The sequence below is a fragment of the Embiotoca jacksoni genome, unplaced genomic scaffold, assembly GCF_022577435.1.
Source record: "Embiotoca jacksoni isolate LCO1_2020_lvr unplaced genomic scaffold, fEmbJac1.0.p SCAF_9, whole genome shotgun sequence".
NCBI lineage: Eukaryota > Metazoa > Chordata > Actinopteri > Embiotocidae > Embiotoca > Embiotoca jacksoni.
This window is the reverse complement of record NW_027185447.1, coordinates 5,887,641-5,911,144: the sequence shown is the minus strand read 5'-3', so window position 1 is coordinate 5,911,144 and position 23,504 is coordinate 5,887,641. Positions and strand designations below refer to the sequence as shown.

General features: G+C 41.7%; 3 protein-coding genes across 5 annotated transcripts; all 3 read left to right on the top strand.

The window, feature by feature from the left end:
* Positions 1–622: 622 nt before the first annotated feature.
* Positions 623–7,918, top strand: eif2s2 (eukaryotic translation initiation factor 2, subunit 2 beta). Its single transcript, XM_069140209.1, has 9 exons — positions 623–751; positions 3,044–3,227; positions 3,347–3,447; positions 3,573–3,702; positions 3,787–3,887; positions 4,740–4,888; positions 5,043–5,099; positions 5,228–5,313; positions 6,570–7,918. Exons 1-9 carry the CDS (start codon positions 737–739, stop codon positions 6,743–6,745), a joined length of 999 nt encoding a protein of 332 aa, XP_068996310.1. The 5' UTR covers positions 623–736; the 3' UTR covers positions 6,746–7,918.
* An 826-nt stretch (positions 7,919–8,744) lies between these two features.
* On the top strand, positions 8,745–13,747 carry LOC138192953 (serine/arginine-rich splicing factor 6-like). Of its 2 annotated transcripts, none has more exons than XM_069140664.1 (6): positions 8,745–8,951; positions 9,347–9,480; positions 11,197–11,315; positions 11,461–11,663; positions 11,839–11,910; positions 12,075–13,747. In XM_069140664.1, the coding sequence occupies exons 1-6, from the start codon at positions 8,845–8,847 to the stop codon at positions 12,571–12,573; spliced, it is 1,134 nt and encodes a 377-aa protein (XP_068996765.1). In that variant the 5' UTR covers positions 8,745–8,844; the 3' UTR covers positions 12,574–13,747. The 2 variants fall into 2 exon arrangements, with proteins under 2 accessions (XP_068996765.1, XP_068996763.1); XM_069140662.1 differs by having other exon boundaries at positions 9,347–9,507.
* Positions 13,748–13,903: 156 nt separating this feature from the next.
* On the top strand, positions 13,904–21,758 carry LOC138192783 (lethal(3)malignant brain tumor-like protein 1). Of its 2 annotated transcripts, none has more exons than XM_069140440.1 (12): positions 13,904–14,109; positions 15,163–15,358; positions 16,453–16,634; positions 17,274–17,409; positions 17,991–18,153; positions 18,326–18,464; positions 18,713–18,758; positions 19,319–19,407; positions 19,660–19,764; positions 19,934–20,069; positions 21,062–21,172; positions 21,651–21,758. In XM_069140440.1, exons 2-12 carry the CDS (start codon positions 15,193–15,195, stop codon positions 21,671–21,673), a joined length of 1,296 nt encoding a protein of 431 aa, XP_068996541.1. In that variant the 5' UTR covers positions 13,904–14,109; positions 15,163–15,192; the 3' UTR covers positions 21,674–21,758. The 2 variants fall into 2 exon arrangements, with proteins under 2 accessions (XP_068996541.1, XP_068996542.1); XM_069140441.1 differs by having other exon boundaries at positions 21,062–21,182; positions 21,651–21,744.
* Positions 21,759–23,504: the final 1,746 nt, after the last annotated feature.

The following is a 23,504-nucleotide window of genomic DNA, read 5'->3' as shown; positions in this document are numbered from 1 at the left end:
AGTCTGGTGTCGGAGAAGACAAAAGAAAAGCAGCTGATTCATTTTTCAGAAGCTGGAATAAGTGTGGCATTTTAGTATCAGACTAATTTAAATGATTAATCCAAATGAAAACCATTTTTTTGTCAATTAAGTCATTGATGAATTGTGGCGGTTGTAATTCAAATCAACTGAGACAAAAACAATGTCTTAAACCATCATCTTCACTGAGTCAAATAGTGGACAGCAGCGTTTTCTGTCCTGTAGCAGATAAAGTTTTCTGTAAACGGGCTCCAATCACAAACAATTCAAGCTAAACTCACTGTAATCCAGCACATTGTCCATATATTAAAAAGTTATCCGGCCATATAAACTGTTAGTGTGAAATGTAATCTCAGTACCGTGTATGCTGACAAACAGGTGTGTTAAGATTCTGTCTATCTGTCTGTACAGGTTTTCTCACTTGTATAAATTCAGTGGGATGATTGTGTTTTAAAGTAGAGAGACATCATGTCAGAAATGAACTCCATTTGGTCTTTTCTGGACCTCCACACATTCCGCAACAATTTTGGTGCACAATGTTGATCTTGAACAACCTGTCCGCGAAGCGCCGTCGCGAAGTAACTACGTCGGGATTTGGCGACTCTGCGCTTGCGCACTGCAGTCCAACGCTGATGCAAGACATTTTCGGCGCAGCGGTGTGGTGCTGATCGAGGAAGGAAAAAGTAGTCTGTTCTTCGCGAGTTTTCAGCCCGCAAACATGTCAGGAGACGAGGTGAGTCACCCCAGGGGATCTGCTAGCTCCTCCGTGTCGGTGTGTAGACTTGTTGGGCGAAGTTCGTTGAATTATCGGGTTACTTCGGTGATGAGGATGACTTTGGGCCTCCTCGGCGCGGTCCCCCCCCCCTCCTCCCCTGGCCGCGGCAGCCGCACACATGGCCGCAGCGCCGACCGGCCGCAGCGACAAGAAAACATCGAGTTCACGGCTGCGTCGCGACCTGTCGCACCGTGACGGGTGATGATTATTATTCACCGCGGCTCGTCAATCCTCCGTGTCAGCCGCCGTCTTAACTCGAACTGGCGGCTGACGTCAGCTAGGTAGCGTTAGCTGCCCGTTAACGGAGCCGCTCAACGTTTCCTCCCAGAAACAAAAACCCACGAGCTCCGACAGCCGTTTGGATTTCCGACCAATAACCGCGCGTCGCGTGATGACGCGGAAACCGATGGTCGCTCGTGTTCACCGTGTCTTCACGTACATGACTGACTTCACCCAAAGCTTGAACAACTGAGCAACTTTTTCTTTCTTTTTTTTTTTTTAAACAGGACACGTTTTTTGACGTTTTTTGGGGGGGTTAAAAATATTCTGATTCTTGCAGTTTTATATGCACAAAACCCGTTATAAGATGGTGAAACGTAGGTTTTTATGTATTTCACAATCAGCTCTTTTATTATTTTACAGCTAATTAAAAATAAGAATAAAAATGTATTTTTTTTTTAACATGGAGAAATATGATTTCCAAAAAAAAACCACAACTGTTCGTCACATGCTTTGTTCTGTGAGCTTATTGCAGCTGTTCCCATTGACTTGTTGTAATGACGTTAAAGCCATGGTGTCTGTACAAATGTGTTAAATTAAAAACTAAAAACAAAGCTTCCAGTTTTCATTTGATCTACATAGACGGTTGGCTTTGTGAAGCTGGATGATTAAAGATAAAATAAAAAAGAATTTGGCCAAATAATGTGATATTGTGACAAGATATAAGGGATGACTCATTGAATATGTACACAGAGGTTTTAGATAAATGATCATCAATAATGTGGATAAAATGACGCATTGGGTGAAGAAAAATAATAGAACAGCTGTAACGGTCTGTTAAGTTCAGAAAATGACATCACTACTGTAATACAGCCTTTAAAACCAGAAAAAGACACTAATGCCATGTCATGACGTTATGATATATATTCTAATATTATGATATCTATTCTAATATTAGGAACAGAAATCACCAGAGGCCCCTCGATACAATATCACAATACTTAAGTCCCAATACAATATTACTGGGATTTTAACTATTTTGTGATTTTGCTCAGTGTTGCGATAACTTCTATTTTGCAATTTATTGCCTTTTTCAACTGAAAATTTAGTCCCCGGAGGAAAACATAATCTCTCTTAATCAATCGGTTGTCATCCAGCAGCCAGATTAATGCTGTCATGAAAACCTGCCATAAATGCTGCAAGCACCTGACAAATGAATTTATGTAATAGAATGAGGGTACTTGGTATCTGTTTGTCAATAGTACATTTCCACTAAAGATATTGAAATACTGTGCTGTAAAGATCTTTTCCATAGTTTATCACCTAAACTACAGCTGTGCAATGTTCTCAAAATTAAATATCACAAAATGTGTAGTTTTTATTTTGACTTCAAACCCCCCTCTAAATCAATTTAACAAAACGAGTGCAATTAGCAGTTATAGTATTTCCGACAATTGCGTCAGTTAACTGAGATAAGAGTTGTGATACTGCAATTTATTGAAATTATTGTATTCTTGATCAGAGATTTGACAGAAATAAAGTGAAAACATGCATCATCACCTTTTTCCATATTCCAAATTGACAAATTAAAAAAACAGAAAATAGTCCCATTTGAGCATCTGCAACCGGAGATTGATTTGCCATTTTCTAAACACATCTTAAACTGTCATCATGTTTCATTTAATGTTTTCTGTTGAGTGTAAACTGTGAAACTAACAATGGAACAACTGACTACACACAAATGAAATGGCAGATGAGGATGGTGTAAAAGGGATTATACTCTCCGAGGTGGTTGGATAAATTAAGATATAAAAATGAGCTGAGGAGAATCCCGTAACTGGTATTTGTGTAGAGCAGGACACTCTGTCCTGGAGAAGAAACATTAGTCCCTGACTAACACTGTGAACGCAACACTACGACAAATAGCCAAAGATATCCGCGTAAACTGGTCGGAAAGTTTCCCCAGTTGAGCAGCATTGGGCATCGTTTCATAGTTACCACAGTGCTGAAGCTTCTTTTTCTCTCCTTCAGATGATCTTCGATCCCAACATGACCAAGAAGAAGAAGAAGAAGAAGAAGCCCTTCATGCTGGATGAGGAAGGAGGAGAAGGGGTGGGAGGAGAAGAGGCTAAAGAGGTGGAGGCAAAAGAGGTGGAACCAGAAGCTGGAGATGACAAGGAGATGGATTTCGATGAAGATGAAGGCAGGAAGAAAGGTGAGAGATGTCATCACTGACGGCGCCCATGAAAGGCTCACTACTGTTGCATATTCTTCCTACGGCGAACGTTACCTGCGATTCGTTGGAGTCAACGAGGGTTTGTTTGTCTTTTCTAGAGCCATCCGATGATTTGAACGACCTGAACTTCTTCAACCAGAAGAAAAAGAAGAAGAAACCCAAGAAAGTGTTTGAAAATGAAGTCGAGGAGGGGTTAAAGGTCAGTCTTGTTCCACGTCTGCCGCTGCTTTCTGATTTGTCTCCTTCGTCTTGTCCTGACCTCATTCCCACGGCCGTCGCTCATCATCTCCCTGCTGAATTTCACTCTTCACTGGTCCAAACCAGGAGCTGAAAATCGAAGGAGAGCAGACGGAGGTGGTGGAGGAGGACAACCTGGACCTGATGCTTCCCACCAAAAAGAAGAAGCCAAAGAAAGTAGACTTTGACGAGGGAGAGTTGCTGGAGAAAGACGACGGTAGGAAGAAATCATCTCCTCTTTAACGTAGGCAACTAGAAGGAGACGAACACGTAGTGATGTGTTTCCCTGATGCGTTTGCAGCACTGGAGGATGATGAGGGGAAGAACAACGATGGGATCTCTTTCAGCTCCTCCACTGGACCGGCCTGGGCTGGCTCAGAAAGAGACTACACTTATGATGAGGTAGGACAGTCATCATACTTCCGTGGTCTGTATTCATACACCAATACAAGGCTCTTCTAGTCATTTTGTCCTGCTGACTACTAAGTTCTGTCTTCACAAGTCTGAACGCAGACACGATAAACATATTTTAAGATTCAGTATGACCTAAACTGCGAGAGGATATAATTATACCTGATGATCATTGGAAATGAATATCCACTTTGAAGCTATAAACAAAAAGCCCAGAACTTGCTGCGATGTGATGATTTTTAAATCATCACATTTTAAAGTTATCTTCAATTTTGAAGGCATCACTGATAGTCGTCCGTACATCTAAGGGACCTTTGAAAACAGGAACTGTTAATAATTCATTCGGCCTCTTTTAATGGGGACTAAATGCCAAAACAAGCTTCCAAAGGGGGAATAAGTTGTGGCTCAAAGCTTCAACAACATAATTCTTCTTGTTTACGTCCCTCAAAGCCACCGAACAATAGAAGCTGTAGTTCCAAAACTCAAGTGTTTTACATGACTAAATCTCAGACTTGATGTTTCTCAATGTTAAGGTTGAATCCTTTGTGGGCTCCATGTCCAGAGTCCTACTTCATTAGATCCTGCTAAGGGCTGTTCTCATGCGCAGGATCCCGTTAAATTCTTGCGAGTCCTTTGTTCAGAGAATATTCAGGGATGCATCGCGTGTATCCTCGGGGTCCTTAAAGCACCCATAATCCCATACGTACGTTCAAGGGCATGATGATGCTCCACCCGGTTGCAATTTGCCATTAAAAAGATGAACGACGCACACCTGCACACTCGCGTGACTGTTCTCCTGATGGAAACTACAGTTGGCTGATTGTGAATTCTGTCTCTTGTCAGCTCTTGAACCGAGTGTTTAACATCATGAGGGAGAAGAACCCGGACATGGTGGCCGGAGAGAAGAGGAAGTTTGTGATGAAGCCTCCTCAGGTGGTCCGAGTTGGAACCAAGAAAACCTCCTTTGTCAACTTCACAGACATCTGCAAACTGTGAGCCTCCCCCTCTGCTCCTCACACACACCGGGTGGATTCACATTCACTTCCAGTTCACCCGGATACTCGTGTTGACTGTCGACTTCTGTTTGTGAAAAACAAAATAACGAGTGTTATTTTACAACCTGACCTTTCACGCTCTTCATCACAGGTTGCATCGTCAGCCCAAACATCTCCTCGCATTCCTGTTGGCTGAGCTGGGAACCAGGTACGTTTTAGTGTTTTACAGTGATGCAAGTTCGTGATGGTGGTGAACTGTTGAGGCAACGTTTCTGTGTTAACTTAAATGAGAGTTTGATTTGTATTTTTGCTGTGTGCTTTTTTTTCTGATACCAGCGGCTCCATAGACGGAAATAATCAGCTTGTGATCAAAGGCAGATTTCAACAGAAACAGATAGAAAATGTGTTGAGAAGATATATCAGTAAGTGGGAACTTCACATTTTATATTTAATAAGCTAAATCAAATTTCTCTCTTTTCCAATTGAGGCTTTGTCAGTCCACTGTTAACCAAACACACGGATGGATAACTGAACGGGTCTTAAGTGTGTGAAAGTCAATAAAAGTCAATAAAATGTGCAGAGACACTAAAACAGCCACAGAGACTGACTGTAAACGGATACAAAACAACCATGAATGGACACAAAGTGTTTGTAGTTAAAAGAGGCCAAAAAAAACACGGTGACAAACGAAACAACTTCAAACGGACATAAAGCGAGAGATATAAAAGGACCATAAACAGACATATAACCACTACAATGGTGCATAATGACTTGTTGAGATGTGAAACATCAACCAGAGATCAAACAACGGCGCCGGCTCGACTCGACTCGATCAGTTGCTTCTGTGACCCCCTCAATGCCGCATTGTCAGTATGAGGACGCTCCATGTAACTGCCATGACATCATGGAGAAGGTGGGGCAGGATGCTTTTATTGATTTTGACCACGCGTATGTTTTTGGCAACGAAACAAAGGAACGTCTGGACCTCCTCAATTAAACCCAGTGTTGTTTTGCAGGTTGCAATGAATCAAGTATTCCAGTGAATTAAAGATATGCAGACGCTGTAGTCGCTCCGCTGATGAACAATGATGGGTTTGTGCCGGATGTCCTCTGCCGCACAGCGGTGATGCGTTTTCTCTGACCAATCAGCGGTCTGCAGTGTTTTTTACGTTGCCTTCTATTATCGGCTCAGCTTGCTCAGAACCGAGACGAAAGGTGATACCAAACATAGTACCAGGTACCGTCCACAACTTTTACCCAATGGAAAACCACAAAAGCGATTTGAGCCGAGCTCGTAGTGGCAAAGTAAAAGAGGCTCATAACAGATCTACGGTGCGTAGAAAGGGTCTAACAATAATTTATTACATTTACAAAGATAAAGGACATTAGTTGCTCCAACCATAAATGAATCTGTTTCAGTGTGTGAAAGAAGCCTCAAAGTTTTGCTGAGGAATAAGAAAAGAAAAAAATCCTATATTATTTTTTTGAACTGTCCACCGTGTGTCCTAAGAGTGCAGTTGTCAACTCGTGGAAGACACTTTTAATTGGCTCTGCTCTCAACATATTATTTATGAGTTGCAACCCTCGTACTTCTTTATCATGCCATCGGTCAACAGGCATATACATTGAAGCCGTGTTTGTTCTGCAGTGCTGATAACGTTCTTCTCACCCCCCGCAGAGGAATATGTGACGTGTCACACCTGCCGCTCCCCAGAGACCATCCTGCAGAAGGACACTCGTCTCTATTTCCTGCAGTGCGAGACGTGCCACTCCCGCTGCTCCGTCGCCAGCATCAAGACCGGTTTCCAGGCTGTGACGGGCAAGAGGGCGCAGCTCCGCGCCAAAGCCAACTAAAGGCCATGAAAACTGGGCTCCCCCTCTACTCTCGGCCTCCTCTTTCCCCTCAGACAGGCCGGAGCTGGGGGTCGGACGCCCCCCCTGATTTGCTAAAAGGACTCTCTGAATCGAACTGCGGGAGGGTTTGGCTGTTGTTTAGTTGTGTCATGGCCTGACCGGGCAGGGAGTGAGAGAGTATCGAAAGCTGACAGATGGGGTTCAGGCACCGTAAGCAGATGATGCTCACCACATACACTGTTGGATGCATTTGATTTGTTGTTTGGCTGATGAACGTTCCATCTTCTAGGTTTTTTCATTTGCTGTGATTCTTTATTCCTCCAAGAAAACCCTGATTTAACACAGCTTGAAACCTTCTTCATTCTTTCTTCTCCTGCTTCGAGTACGCCCGACAGGAATATTTCTTCAGAAACAACATTTCTTCACACAACCAGCCAAACTGTAGTTAAGCTAAGTTGATCTGCATTAACAGCTTATTTGCTGTGGTAATTGTAGCCACGGTCGTTTCTTCATTCTTCAGCTCGATGTTGCTAAAACTAAAGCGTATGTCCTTGTTTCTGGTCTGACCCTAAATCACAAAACTGTCCAGAATTTTCTGCCCAAGATTATCATAGAGAGAAATCAGGACACAGGAAGACCCGTCAACATACTTCTTCTGTGAGAGGCGCCCAACACAGACCAGCTTCTGATTGTTTTATAGCGGAAAGACGCAAAGTCAAACAACTTGGGGCTGATAAAGTGGAGAGCGACTTTAACAGGGAGGTTGTGTGTGAGATGGAAGTCATTGGTTGGTGCTTTTGTAACACTGATGAGCAATTGTGTACTTTAATATTTCTTTGACTTCAGATGATGAATCAACAAATTTTATCAAACAGTGGAGATTTGATTGGAACAATTTGAAGAGCAAGCTTCTTGAGCTTAACGCCAGCCCCCTATAAACAGAACTGAGCCGGCACCTCAGAGCGGTCTCCTCCTGCAGGTTATCATGTTCCCGTGTGATTAAAGAAATGCAAATCACAATCATCGAGGATACGAGTTTCAGTTCAGCGATACTGGACGCATGATGTCGCTTGTGTTCTGGTTTGAGAAGGATGTGGATAAGAAGGTCTGGCTGGAATCATTTTAAAACTTGGTTTTTACAAAAATAAAATATTCTACTCTCTCTCTCCATTACTTTCTCTGTGCATCCATCCACATTGCTGCAATAATCCTCTCGAATATTAAATTAAAAAAAAAAACTAATAAATATAAAAATCAAACCATAGCGTCTCAAGAAAGTTTGCCCTTTGATGGTTACTTGGACAGTGGCAGGTTCATTTCTTACCTGACTGCTATTTCCAGCACTGTGATAGTTGAATGTAACACGGGTGCCGTGGTGCTGCTAAATAATGTCTTCAGGTGGCTCAGATTCATCACGTTACTGCAACAAAATTTCACGAGCAGTTTACATTCATCAATATATATTTACTGCATTATATGATAACTACATTTTTGAGATACTGGTGTTTGAGTAACTGTCTTTCTACCTCTAATTTTTGAGTTTAGGGATGTCATGCTTTTCTGACTGCTGGTTCCAATTTTACATTCAAAGTACAAAAATGATCAAATATCATGTATTGAACCCATTTCATAAATAAGGAGACTCGTATTTTATTGTATTTAGAATGTTAGTTCATAAAATGCAGCTCAAAATGCTTTACAAGCAAAAAAAAACATAAAATAAGATATTGCAGTTACTAAGATGACAATCTTTGGATAAAAACAAAACCGTTATGAAGTTTTAAAAGACGAAATATCAAATAAAAACATTGCGTTAAAATTAGGAGGTGGACGCATCCGTTTCGCTTATCGTAAATAGCCTAAATTTAAAAGTGTCCTATCGTACGTCATCAAATTGATACGCGAGCTATTTTTTCCACGCCGGAAGTGCCCCGCCGTTATCTTCACGCTGATTGGCTGCTTTCGGCTCGCTCTCTGGGCGGAGGAGGAGCTTACGGTGCTAACAGCAGCGACGGAAGTAAAGCGACGTTCAGCCCGTCGTGAAGAACAGTCGAGAACAACGTCTGGCGGTAAAACAACAAAACAAAACAAAAAAAAACATGCCTCGAGTTTACATCGGAAGACTTAGCTATCATGTCCGCGAAAAAGACATCCAGCGATTTTTCAGCGGATATGGAAAACTGATGGAGATCGACCTGAAGAACGGGTGAGTTTTCTGTGGAAACACCAACTCGTGGTGGCCGAGCGTGAACGACGTCACGGCCGAGACGTTTCGGCGAATATGTTTGATGTCGGTTCGTAACGTAGACCGCGCATTGTTTTGTTGGGAGTTTCAGGATTGCGAGCGAAAACGTATTTGGCGTCTTCTTGACTTTGCTGCTGACCGTGTGGCGAATGTCGCATGGCCAAACATGGCGTCTTTGTGTTTGCTAAAGCGCGGAGCTAACGTGGGCCCAGCTCACCGGAACCAGCCCGCGAGGTCCGCGTGAATGAACCGTGCAGTAGAAAAATGCACGCGGCTTAACTTTGCGTTGTCTTTTTTTTTTTTTTTTTTAAATACATATTTTTCTTTTTTGTTTTAAACCCATCTTTCCTTTGCAGCTATGGATTCGTGGAGTTCGAGGATAACCGAGACGCGGACGATGCCGTGTACGAGCTGAACGGGAAGGAGCTGTGCGGGGAGCGGGTGATCGTCGAGCATGCCCGAGGACCGCGCCGAGACAGAGATGGCTACGGTGGGGGTTACTGGGGTGGTGGGCGCAGTAAGTGCAGTCTATTAAAAGATATCCTCTCTTCCCTGGTCCCCTTGGGGTGAGGTGTCGATGTGGACTGCACAGGGAGCTGCCGTAGAGTTTCATCCCGACACCTACTATGAAACTAGCTCTAGATGTTTACAGATACTCATTTGGCTTGTGATTTTTTTTCAGGTACACCGTCAAGGTTTATAGTCCGGAAGTCCTGAATTCCATGTTATTGAGTCACGTGGCCGCAAGTTTATTATAGCTCAGCTTGCATGCAAACCATATATAGTTGTAAGATTGTGCAGAGTGCCGTTAATCTCTCAAGTGCATTCATGTTTATTACATTATGCAGTTGACCCACCACATGGAAAAATACTAATGCAATCAGGACTCATCTGCATTTTTATATTAATTTAAAAAAAAAAAAAAATGTTTTTCCATGGTTTCCATTTCATCCAGTTCTCAGTTTCGACCACCAAGGGTTAGTAACCTGCAGGTCTTTGCTCCTCCTCTGTAATCATGGACCACACATGGTTGGTCTGTGGTTTATTATTGCCAAGGAGCAGCAATCTGCACATCAGAGCGTTGAAATAGCAGACTTCAGTGTCTAGGCTTTAGCGTTGGCATTAGGTAAGATAGTTTTCTTAACGTGGATTGCAAAAATTCTCTTGGATCATATTTTGGCGACCTCTGTAAGGGTCTCAATTTACTAATTTGTTGTTTGCGCCACAGGAAAACAAAAAAAACCAACCCTACTCAGATGATCTCTTCAGACCTAGCTAGTGTAGTATCAGCTGCATCATTAGGACTAGACAAACATTTTCATGTGAAATGTGTATTTCTAACTTTGGTATTATTTGTTATATTCAACATTAACAAAAGTCCTTGATGTTTCAATTTGAAAGAGTCCAGTTGCGGGCTGAGGCTGAGAGTCCATTGAGGCTAAAGATGACTGGCTAAGATGACTGCCTGTCCCGTTTGGCCTTGGCTTTCACCTTACAATGTGTGTGTGACCTTTGCCCCCCCCTTGATCCTTGGCTGACCTAACCGGAAGCCATGATGACAGCAGCCTTTTGCCAATAGACCAGGGGCGATGGTGAGGATTGCCATTGGTTTCTATGTTGACAGCAAACATGAGTGGATCGGCTCTAGTAAAGAACTTACAATATAAAGAAATGTTGTAAGTGAAAAACTGGAAAAGAAAATTTCAGAGTGGCATCCGGTAAAACAACAAATACCAATTTCCAAAAGATTGGTGTATTCTTTACACCGCTGTTATTAAATTAGATTGAACAATGTCCTTGATGTGGATGCCTCCTTTCTGTTTGTTTTACAGGGTTCAGAGGTCATGAAAGAACATCACTGTCCATTTGTTTATGCAGCTAAAGCATCACAATGTGATGTACTGAAGTACGACAGGCTTTGTATTGCCGGAAACGGATGCAGTGGTGTTCTTTGCAGCAGAGAACAACTTCAAAATGCTGAACAATATAATCTTTAAAGAGCCCGTGCAGAGGCTTGTAGATCACCTATCTGACGCTTATCTGTGTTTTTAAATGGGATCAGAGGGACCCCTTTCATTAAGTTCAAATTTATACCGCCTTTGAACTTTGATCTGGCAAGTCACTGCCTTGTGTCCATTTGATAACTAGTAGTTCTTTGTGTCAGTTAGTTGTTTCTAACTTGTTTCGTGTGCTGTTGTTTTTAAAGGTAGCGGTTACAGCAACCGGAGCCGCACTGGCAGGGACAAGTATGGACCTCCAGTCCGTACTGAGTACCGTCTCGTCGTGGAGAACTTGTCCAGCCGCTGTAGTTGGCAGGACCTGAAGGTAAACATGTGAACACAAACAACTGTTGTTTCAGTTAACTGTGGTGAAAACCAAAACGGTTTACACCAGTCAAGTGTTTAGACTGAATGAAATTGTCTACACATTTAGGTTGTTTTTTTTTCTTCACATTTTCTGTGTCCACCAGGATTTCATGCGTCAGGCAGGAGAGGTGACCTACGCAGACGCCCACAAGGAACGCACCAATGAGGGAGTGATCGAGTTCAGAAGTCAGTCCGACATGAAGAGGGCTCTAGACAAGCTGGACGGTACAGACATCAACGGGCGGAAGATTCGTCTGGTGGAGGACCGGTCTCGCAAACGAAGGTCCTACTCTGGCAGCCGCTCCAGGTGGGCACACCGTTTCATGACTGAATAGATTCTTTGATGCTCGACTGTTGCGGATTTAAGAAAAGTCCGAGCCAAGCTCTTTTGTTAACCTAGTGTTGCTAATAAACTAGTAACACTCATGTCTGTCAAGAATCGGTTGTTGCTTTGTTCTTGACTTTTGTGCTGTTGTTCTCAGATCTCGTAGTCGCCGTCGCTCCCGCAGCAGGAGCCGCCGCAGCTCAAGGAGTCGCTCCAGATCCAACTCCAGGTGAGGATGGATGTAATCGATGCAAATTATCAAGAAAATGAAGAATTTAGTTCCAATTAAAGTATTGGTTTAGATGGATTATGTGCAGGGGTTATTGTTTCAGTGCAACATACTCATGCAGACAAATAAATAAGTGAAATTAAGCGATTTCCCTATTCCTACAGGTCTCGTTCCCGTAGCAACAAGAGACGCCATCATTCCCGCTCCAGGTCTGGGAGGAAGTCTCGCTCCAAGTCGGGAGACAGCAAATCACGGTCCCGCAACCGCAGGTCCCGTTCTCGATCACGCAAATCCAAATCTCGTTCGCACTCTCGCAAATCTCTGTCCCGTTCAGCTGAGCGGAAATCCAAGTCCCGCTCAAAGAGCCGCTCTAAAGTGAAGTCAGAGCGGGATTCTCGTAGTCGATCGAAAGAATTGTCTGGTGAGAAGAAGTCCCGCAGTCGCTCAGCTTCCCCGGTAGAAAATGGAAAGGAGGAGCATGCTGCCAAATCTGCCTCCCGCTCGCCGTCCCCACAGGAGGACCAGCGTTCCAAGTCGAGGGAGAAACGCTCGAAGTCTCGCTCGAAGTCCCGCTCGAAGTCTCGCTCGAAGTCCCGCTCAAAGTCTCGCTCGAAGTCCCGCTCAAAGTCTCGCTCAAAGTCCCGCTCAGTTTCTCAGGATTAGTGGAGGTGGAGAAGTTTTCTTATGGTTGAGCGTGATCCTCATGCTGTACATAGTGAGCGGTGTTGTTATCACTGACTTGTGCTCCTGACTCGCCTACTTTTCTCCTTCACGCTTGCACATGTCATAGATGCAGTTTATTAGACGATGCACACCAGCTCCAGACCTGCTGTTTTGGAATTATTTTAGATTGTCTCCAAAAAATAGTTAATTTGCCTGAATTATTTTCTAAAACATGGGCGCTAGTCTTAAAATCTTTAGAGCTGAAGTAGTTTAAGTCCCATAAATTTCTACTTGAATGGTCGACTTCAGGTTTGTCACCGAGCCTGTTTACATTAAAAGCCGTTTATAGTTTAGTCAAGATCGAGTTGTCTTAATTGTACCTTTTGTTACAGATTTTTTTTGGTTCTTAGATGGACAGTTCATTACTATTGTTTCTCCTAATATCTGGAGTATCCATCAGGCATCGTTTAGTTAACTTTTGTACTCGTTTGGACTGCATGATTGTGGGAGAAAAGTAGCACTTGGCCACGGCACTGGAGCGGCTTTCCTTTTGATCTGCAGCCTCAACAATTGCTTTTTCAAGGAACCGATCAATCATGGTGTTTAACAATGCGTATCCAGGATGCAAGAACGTGTACCACAGAACTGCATATTTACAAGAAAATAAGGGTTTGTATTTCATTGTTGAACAACTTGCATTGTATGTGAATTATTATGATCCCTTTTTAACCTCTTGTACAGAGATGGTAATCAGCAAAAAAAAAAATGTTTTGGTTGTTTTGTAGCTACAAGTTTTTTGCTTTTGCAGTCTTTAAGTTTGATTGTAGCTTTAATGTGGTATCACATGGTTCTCGCATTTTCTACATTTCTTTGATTGATACTCTGTTCAAGTCATTTTCTGTTGTTTTTTTCTGCACGTTTAATGAAGGGGTTACAGGTTCTGTCAGGTCTATGCATATTTAAAGTGTGCAGATCGGACTGGAGATTTTTTTTTGATTACATGAATTCATCTCTCTGGAAGGTCTGCAGCTGGGTTCATAAACATCAGACTTCCTGAATGCATCCACTCTCCCATCTTGTGGAACACATGTTATCTCATGTCTTTTTTTTCTTTTTTTTTTTTAAATTTTATTGTATTATGTTCTATTAAAGAATTTAATGACAAAAAAAAAAATCTGCCGTTTGACGTTGCTTTGTATCCGGATTACTGAAGCGTTGACTGCGGTATCGACATGACCTATATCCAGCTAATTATATAATAAATGCTATTTATTAAGGGATGGGACTGTGGGACATGAACAGAGGCGGTGTAAGCAGGAGCCGCTTGTTTTTATTTGAAGTAAATGGGGGGCCGAGCGGCGGTTGAACGGTGTTCAGCCTGATCGATAGCGCACTATATTATTTTCACTTCTCGACCATTACTGAAAGTGGAGCGGCTGCACTGGAAGTCTTCTTGGCGTTACATTAAAGCGGTGACTGTACTGTGGGCCCGCGCATGCGCAATCGGAACCCCGGAGCCGCAGGAGATCAGAGCTGGTAAGCCAAATTTCAGTTCCTGAAATCTGAAAACACGAATTAATTTCATATTTCTAACTTTCCTCTATTTGTAGCAGACGCAAGCATATTTTAACCATGCAGGTTTTAAAAGGACAAGCGTCAGCACGTCTTTATTTTATTTTTTTTCCTGGGGGGGTGAACCGTTTTGGCGTTATGGATGTAATCAACCACAAAGCTTTTCATCTTTAACATATACATTTGGTCATGGCACGCGCTCAGTTGACCCGGTCGAGTTAAAGACATTTTAATGACAGAAGCGGCTGGAGAAGGGTTACTAAAATATCTAACATGCTTGTTAAGAGGTGAAAATGCTGCTCATTCATTTAGAGATGTTGCCGGAATGGGTGACAAGGTTCATTTTTCCAGTAAATGGGATTTTCACAGGATTTGAGACTCTTGCTTTTACACATTTTTTTTTGTTCCTAAAGGATTTCAGAACCTCCGCCATTTTAACTGAAATGCCGTATTTTAATGTGTGTGTGTGGAGTTGGAAGCTTGTGCGTAAATATTGGTGTGTCACCATTATTGGCTCCTTTCATCGGACGTAATGAAAAAGTTACACGAGGTCATGGCTTTTTGGTGTAAAATGGAGCTCTTTAAAAAGACATGTCTCACCCCCCCCACTCCCCCCCCAAGTCCTGTGAAATGTAAAGCCTTTCTCCTGTAGCTTACCTCAGTAATACCCTTGTAATTGACGATAAAAGTGATATAAATCATTCTGAAAAATTAAATCATTTGAACAAACCATGCTGAAGGTTGCAGGAAAAAGGATGGTAACTGCAGATTTTTTTTTTTTTTTTTTAATCAATTCAGTTTTATATATCCTCAAACTCTATTCAACCCTTTATTTTGATAAGTAAGTCGGCCTACTAAATAATACCGTTAAAAACAGTGGTGGGAACCCTCTTCTTGCTCATCCTGTGACACACTTTCTGAGGTTTTAGATTACACATGGGTCACAAACCCTCGCGCTAACACATTATATTAAAGCTATTTCGAGAGTGTTATTTTACTGTCTCTTCTGTTTTTCAGTGCTCCAGCACAAGAGACAGTGTCGCTGTTATGAGTGCCAAAGTGAACATGGAGGCTCCATCCAAAGAACCTGACTGCACCCCTGTGGATCCGTCGTCCTCGTCTCCCAGCGAGACCATCCTCATCTGTGGCAGTGACGGTGTGGCCAAAAAGACTCGGCCCCAGCCGCACACCACCACGGCTCTCCTCCTACCAGGTGAGCTCAAGTGGGTTTACAGAGACCCCTGTCAGCCCTGCTAATACTTCGACCCTGTCTTCTGACCTTGTTTCACTCAGGAACTAGTATTACATTCAGAAGAGAGCCTTTGAGTGACCACAGACACTTACATACACTAATAACTAACTGCGATAAAATGGATGTTTCATCTCGTTCACTGGGTTTAAATCCCAAAGCAAAGACCCTTATAATGACTTGTTTCATAACATCACAGTTATTTCATATTGTTTTTGACAGCATTAAAAAGGTGCAGCAGACATAACAAGGAAATTAAACTGATGTGTAAAAAACTTGATTTGATCAGCAGATCCCATGAGGATATTTAAAATGCAATAAATGGCATCACTTCAATGAATTTATTAATCAGTGACACCCCCCTTTTTTTTATCATTTGTTAATCGCTTAAATAATTTTTCAAGCAAAACTAATGAAAAATGTAACACGTAGTTGGGTTCCAGCCTTTTATACGCCAGATGTGCTGCTTTTCTTTGTCGCATGTCACAGTAAACTGAATACCTTTTTTGTTTTTGACACTTGAAGGTGTCACATCTGATTCTGTTAAATTGTGAACAAAATATTTTATTGACTAAATGCCTCATCGAATAATTTAAAAATTAATTGACAAAATAGTCTATTATAAAAGATAATCATCAGTTGCAGGGCTGCTTGTCATATCTTGGTATAAGACTAAATAATCTATGGTTAGAGTAGCGGAGTGTTTTGATGTCTCACTCTTTGTGGGTTTTTAAATCGCAATTTGTCTTGCCAGCAAGGCAAATAGATGTCGATGGTATTAGTGGTGGTCTAATGAGTTTATGATAGATACCGTATGTCTCAAATATCTCTTTTTATTGATGTGAACAGGCCACATGTAAGTGCCTCTTGAATCCTTCGTGTCCAGATGTAATCATAATCAAACAAACACATTTCTTGCACACGTGATATTTTTCGGATTATTATGGCAACAAAGTGCTCTTCTTCGACGTTTTCCTGAGTTACTCACAGGGGAAAAAAAATATACAGCATTAGTTTGTGCTGAAAGCTGAATAATCTGAATGCCTCGCTGCCCTCAGCTCCTGGCCATCAGAAAGTGGAGGTGACTCCAGGGGTTGCGGTGGGAAACCCAGGTAAAGTCATCAGGGCCAATGAGATGGCTACACCCGCCCTGACAGCACAGGTGGGCGGGGCTTGTAGTATCGTCCACGTCCTAGAGTGGAAGGAGGGGATGGCCATCCTGCCCAGTAGCAACCTCAAGGTAAAGCAAAGCTTCTGGCTTCAACATGTGACGTGAAAATAAAAAAAATACAAAGTTGTTCTCTCAGTGGTAGCAGTCCAACTAGCTGCCATGTGCAATATTTTAATTAGCACAAGACTAAATGAGATACACATTGTACACATTGAATGTAGGCATTATTATGATATGGTCATTTGAACTAGGATGAGAGCAAAAATAACTTTAGCAGGCTATAATCTATAGGTTGTATAATTTCACTTTCTCAAGGATTAAACTGAACCTGCAACTTCTCCAAATGTCTGAAATATGAAGTTAAAATGTAACATTTGGATCAGGAAGCAGTGGAAGTTGCTCCGCTGGAGTCCTCTTAAGGAGGCCACAGTAACAAAGCCAAACTACTCGTTAAACAAAATGTGATGTAGATTTGATCAGATTTAAATAAGGGTGTGCTAATCAGAGGAACATTTCACTGAAATCATGAATCATTAAAAAGATCACGTTTAATTCCTGACTGTGAAAAAACAACAGGAAACATTTCATATGTTGGTACTGTTCATTAATTCCCAAATAAATTGTTTTGAGTAAAATAAGATTTGAAAAAAACACGAGAACGCTTTTTGACAGATGGATCCACTGATGTGTGTTTGTTTGTGTTTTTAGTTCTGTGTGAGTGACGTAGGAACTCTGAGCACACTGATCACCCCGGGGACCACCAGCAGCAGCAGCAGCACCGCTGAACCAGCAGCAGGGACTTCTGGGAGATGCACTGATGCAGAAAGGGCTCCAGACAAGCCAGGTAGAGTCATGGTTACGTAAGGTTGTAGTAACGTCAGGCGCTGAACGCAAAATACTGCGTTTTAGTGCAACATTTTCACTTTGAACACAACACGGACACCAGTTCCTGAATTACTGCTTCGCCGCATGTGCATCTCCACCTATATTATTGCAGTTAGTTGATCAATAAAGCTTATTTGTATGATAGAAATATAAAATCTAGGAGTGTCTTTGCTGGTGTTGTCGGTGTCATGCTACTTGAAGACTGTTGTTTTCTATCCGCTCCTGCACTGTCAACTTGAGATATTTCCCAGCATGCCCTTTTCAGTGATTGACTGTATTAAGTAGAAATGAGAAATAATTACATCAGCCCCTCTTGACAAGTGAAGAGGGTGCAGCTGCAGATTCATGGTCAAAATAACGAGCAGGCATCATTCAATGATTTTCAAAGATCTGAATCCAGCCGGAAAATTGATGCAAGTGATCATTAAAAGAAATAATAATTAATCAACGAGACAGAGCAGTTTTAGAATTAGATTTGAAATAAGAAAAATCGGTATCATCGGTCTTCACCTGTAGCCTTGTTTGTGCCTGATATGTCAGACGTGTCGGCTCCTGTCAGCTCTGTGAGAACTGCAGCTGTGGAGCCAGAGAGGTTGGTGTTAGTCAAACCTGAAGCTCAGGTCGGACCAGGACAGCAGAACTACGATCCCAGAGCTCCGAGGAATTACGCAGAAGAGCTTCGCAGAGACCCCATCGCTGACAAGTACGTTTGTAACAGCTGCTCCAGCTTCACGCTCACACACACACACACACACACACTAACACTAACACACACACACACACACGCACGCACGCACACACACACACACACACACGCACACACACACGCACACGCACACACACACACTAACACATCTGTCCTCCTCTCACCTCAGGAGGAGTGTGAGCATAGAGAAGGTGCCAGCAGGCGGCAGGGTCTCTTCCCTTAATCTGGATCACCTGAAACCCATGAGGAAGAGGAAGAGGAAGGAGTACCTTAGTCCATCCGAGGAAGACTCTGACATCGAGGGCACGGTGGAACAGCTTTGTTGTTTCCATTTAACATACAGAGATGTGCTCATAGCTAATGGGTTCAGTCAGTTATGCATCGGTATATCATTTCATGTTGAACATTTTTAAATAGATGGTTAACAAAGGCGACCAAGGTCAAATAATCGTAAAAAAAAAATTACACAGATTTCTGTTTTCTTACCAAAAATCAACTGTAATTTAGTCACTAGATATGTTGTACTCTCGTGTAACTTTGATTAAATGTTTTTCAGGATGAGAGAACCGATGACTCTAAAGCAGACAGCCGACACATCAGAGGTTGGACTGACCGTTTATGTTTTCAGTCTCATCTTTCATCATTTTTTTCCCACTTCTTTGCTCTTTGTTTACCTGAAAACATCAAGTCAAGTTTAAACAACAAAGACATTATAGTGTTACGCAGTCACATTTGAAACACTGGGCGCTCTTTATTACAGAGCTGTTGCACTGCGTCATGTTTTAGTGTAAAGTGATCCGCTGTTTTCATCCAGCTGCTGTCTGTCCTTCTCTGACCTCTCATTGCATTTCTTCATTTCATTTCATGAAGACAAGCGAGGTAGATAAATGGAAGTTAAGAATATTATGTTGAAGTCGTACCAGAAATAGAATATCTAGTAATATTTCACTTGAGATGAACAATTTTATTTAAAACTGGTGTGTAAAAATACAGGAGCAGAGATCTTCTGTCCTTCACGTCTCCTGACTTCTTTTCTGACGTCTCTTCAACATCTAAATTCACTTCATCTCCCAGTTTCCCTTCAGCTTGTACTTGTTCTAATAATATTTAGCTGTAATGCACATTGCATAGCTTAAATGAACTGATAGGTGTTTTTGTGAAGGTGGAGACAGTAAGACAGAACACTGGACGTGGGCTCAGTATCTGGAGGAAACCAAAACCATTGCTGCTCCCAACAAGCTTTTCCAAGAGGTATGTTTCAGTTATTCCTCAATAGAATATAATGTTATTTATTTAAGTCCCTTATTTTTCAATCAATCTAAACATTTAACGACCTGGGAACAACAGAGTTAAACCATTACCCTCTATAGTCCATTTGTTGCGCTCTTATCTTTCCTCTGTTCTACGTCTCGATTCAAACCCCCTAAAAGGATTGTTTATGCTCACTTTATTTTATTCTCTGTGTTGCGCTGAAACATTTGCTCTTTTCTCCCACGTGTGCAGTCCCAGAGAGTGCCGACAGTGAAGAACGGCTTTAAACAGGGCATGAAGCTGGAAGGCATCGACCCGCAGCATCCGTCCATGTACTTCGTCCTCACTGTGGCCGAGGTGAGACACGCGTCCATTAACGCGGCCAATGGGTCTTAATGAGCAGGATGATCATTTAGGATTAAATAATCACTCATAGGCTGCTCTGCATGCAGGAGATGTTTAGTAGTAGGGGTCAGGTGTCGCTCTCTCCGGCCTGCTGTGGTTTCTCTAATGTGTTATCGTGCAGGTCTGCGGTTACCGGCTGCGGCTCCATTTTGACGGTTACTCCGACTGTCACGACTTCTGGGTGAAGGCCAACTCCCACGACATCCACCCTGTAGGCTGGTGTGAGAGCACAGGACATAAACTGCACACTCCCAAAGGTCAGAGGTGACAACACTGTGTACCATGACAGTCCAAAAAGCAAGCAGCATGAATATTCCTTCACTTATGGTTCACCTTACATTTTGACAGCATAAATCTTCATCTTTAAAGGTCCCATATTTTACACTTTTCCTGTGTTTTTTTATCCATTAGATATTTTTGTGTATTTAAATACCGAAAACCATCTCAATATAGTTTTACTTCTTATTTCTTATGCTTCTTTCTGTTCTACCAAAAACAGGCTGGTTTGTTTTTGTAACTTTATGGTGCAGTGACCTCAGTGACACTCTCCTCTGATTGGCTGACAACATGCCCAGGCCAACCACAGGTTGTTTTTTTTGGTCTTGTGGCTTGCTTGCTTTACATCAGAGTAATCGCTTAATGTTTTCACCCAGATACAAGTTTAGACAGTGGGCCTTGCTGAGGGTGGATATACTTTATGACATGAGCTTATTAAAGTCCAAGCAACTCATTCAAACAGCACATTTGTTGAAAACAGGTTGCGTGCATCTCTCCATGGACTGAGCATTTTGACACTTTCACAGTGGTTATATAGCACCTGGACTGGCTTTATAAATAAAAAGAAATGGAAAACTGAATTTATCCAATATGGGACCTTTAAAGCAATAGTTAAAACATTTTTTTTCACTTTCTTGCCAACAGTTTGTTTAATCGAAAACTGAAGTGTGAAAACACCACTTTTTGGTTTCACAGGGGATTATGTGCAGGACTATTAATTAGCTTTGAGCTCTAGAGGACCTGGGTTTTGTTTTCTTTTAGAGTATGTGAGCTGTTTCTAGTCTTTTTTGATTAACTCGGCTAAGCTGAGCTAAGCTATGTTTATAGACAGATATGAGAGTAGTATTCATCTTCTCATCTCACATTTAACTCCTGCCAAGAAAGTGAATATGATTATTTGCCAAAACATTGACCTACTCCTCCAAATGCTACGCTGTTTTCCAAAATGTGACTGTTTTTATTTCCCCTGCAGGCTGTAAAGAGGAGGAGTTTACCTGGACCAACTATCTGAGAATGACTAAAGCACAAGTGGCTCCCAAAGAACTCTTTGCCAGCCCTGGGAGGGTAACTGCCACTGTACAGTGTAATATACGGTAGATGTATGAACGACAAACATGAATGGATGAGGTCAATGATTTAGGGTTGGAAACGTTCCAACTTTAATGACGAGCAGTCATAATATTAAAAAAAACTTGAATTTTAACTATGTGAACGTCTAAGAAGAGTGTTATGTAATAGAACGTAAATTGTGGTGATATTCATTGCGTTGCAAGTCAGACCTGATGTCCTTGTGGATTTTTGTCTTACACAATGGGACTATTTAATACAAGGACATCATAAAGTATCATGCTTGCTTTGGTTGATGTTGGCTTCCTTTTGCACCCTCCTTGCATGGGTCAATTAGTGACAAAGTGAGAAACGGTCAAACAGAACAAATTATTTTCCAAAAGAGTCCGTTTCTGTTAAACTTACACATTATGTATCAGGTAGTCCACTAGTCTGTCTCTGCTACCTATAGGGACCTTGCCAAGCAGTATCTAATATATTTCTTTTCTGTTTAGATCGATGTGAAGTGTGGTTTTGAGACAGGGATGAAGCTGGAGGCTGTCGACCGCATGAACCCCTCCCTCATCTGCGTAGCAACTGTCACGGATGTGGTGGACAACCGCTTCCTGGTTCATTTTGACAACTGGGACGACACATACGACTACTGGTGAGTCCCTGTGTCTTTCTGGATGCACGGGCTCTGGGAAATAATTGAAGCATCTACAATTGATTTTAAGATGGATGCCGTGGATGTAATATTTTCCGCCATCGAGAGACAAGTGAAAGGTGCAATTATTTATACAGTTCAGTTTGTTTAGGTAGTCATGGAAACTTAATCGAACCACGGTGGGACCCAAAAAACATCACTAAGACTGCTTAAAAAAAAAGTCCAGTTTGTTTGTGGCGTGAAAGTAACACACCAACCACTGAATGATGTCGTAGGAAATGTGTGACTGTAGCATGAATTCAAAAGTTGACAACAATTGAATCTGCTGATTGAAAGCTGTTCAGGAAGTAAGTTTATTGTGTTTATCCTCTCTCTACCTGTTCTTCATCATGTCACTGATATGTAGTATCATAATAATAATAATAATAATAATAATAATAAGGATGATTATCTTTCTTTCTGACACCAGGGAACATAAATATGTACATTAGAGACATTAAATGATGCTCTGATGATGACAAAACTGTCCAGTTAATGAGTCACCTGCCGGGCTATAGCTTTATGTTTACAACTCTTGCTTCACTTGTAAAAAATCAGTATGAGCACAACTATATATAATTTTTCCCCTGATTCAAACTAAACAGAATAACTCATGAGACATTATTACTATATGAAGTTGCTGAGATATTATGCAGTTACACATCCAGCAGACACAAAGAAACAGACTTTGGAGTTTTGTTTCAACTGGACTCTTTCTTGACTAGATGTCCAACTTTCTTCAGCACCTCTCTGCTAAGTCATTTCTTGTTCAGGTTCATAACTTCAAAATGCAGCATTCGCCTGTGTATCATCTCATCATTTCTGCCTTTACCAGTTCAACTGTAAGCTCTAAGAAACTTCTGTTGTACTTCATTTCTGGATGTTGTTGTTTGTTAAAATATGCAGGTGTGATGCCAGCAGTCCCTACATCCACCCTATTGGTTGGTGCCAGGAGAGGAACCTCCCCCTAACACCACCCCAAGGTGACCAGTGTGTTCCTTGTTTATCAGGAGTTTAATCGGGGTTGTAGTCATACCATAGGTCATAAACTTAGAACCTTTCATGTTGTCTCTTTATTCCTTTGTCTTGTATCAAACAGGGTTTTTTTGTTTTTTTTACAAAATAAGCAGTATATATTGACAGTATCATTTGAGAGTGGCTACTAAATACTTGAAATGTATATGTAGGGGATTTTATGAATGGGTTTTACTCCATTTATTTGAATGAAATCCCAAAGATGAACACAAATTACAGATAAGAAGAGTATTGTGCAAGCTTTGTGGAAAATATAATTTGTAGGGGATGAATGTTTATGTCTGTATTCACTTTTTGTGAATTCTTTTTTGTCCTGTACCAGATTACCCAGACCAGGCCAGGTTCTCCTGGTCTCTGTACCTGGAGGAGACCGGCTCCAAGGCAGTCGCTGCTGATGCCTTTAAAGTGGTGAGAAGAAAGAATAAATGCAGTCATTTTGATTTCCTTCACAGGACTGTAGCAAAGCCATCAAGAGTCTGAAAACGGAGTTATTCAGAAGCTCCTCATATCAGGAATTATAGGTTAATATAACTGTATTTGAAATACACACAAGTTTTTAAGCCTCCAAACAAAACAAATCATATCTGTGTTAAGCTACTCAACAAAAATCTGAAATGGATTAAAGAAA

Excerpts from the sequence above, each read along its gene's own strand:
- eif2s2 (XM_069140209.1), top strand. Across the intron at positions 3,703-3,786 it reads GTTGCTGGAGAAAGACGACG|CACTGGAGGATGATGAGGGG; the intron begins GTAGGAAGAAAT and ends ATGCGTTTGCAG. Across the intron at positions 3,888-4,739 it reads GAGACTACACTTATGATGAG|CTCTTGAACCGAGTGTTTAA; the intron begins GTAGGACAGTCA and ends GTCTCTTGTCAG.
- LOC138192783 (XM_069140440.1), top strand. The coding sequence starts at position 15,193 with ATGAGTGCCAAAGTGAACATGGAGGCTCCATCCAAAGAACCTGACTGC. Across the intron at positions 16,635-17,273 it reads TGCCCAGTAGCAACCTCAAG|TTCTGTGTGAGTGACGTAGG; the intron begins GTAAAGCAAAGC and ends TTGTGTTTTTAG. Across the intron at positions 19,408-19,659 it reads CCAACAAGCTTTTCCAAGAG|TCCCAGAGAGTGCCGACAGT; the intron begins GTATGTTTCAGT and ends CCACGTGTGCAG.
- LOC138192953 (XM_069140662.1), top strand. The coding sequence starts at position 8,845 with ATGCCTCGAGTTTACATCGGAAGACTTAGCTATCATGTCCGCGAAAAA. Across the intron at positions 8,952-9,346 it reads GAGATCGACCTGAAGAACGG|CTATGGATTCGTGGAGTTCG; the intron begins GTGAGTTTTCTG and ends TTTCCTTTGCAG. Across the intron at positions 11,911-12,074 it reads CGCTCCAGATCCAACTCCAG|GTCTCGTTCCCGTAGCAACA; the intron begins GTGAGGATGGAT and ends CTATTCCTACAG.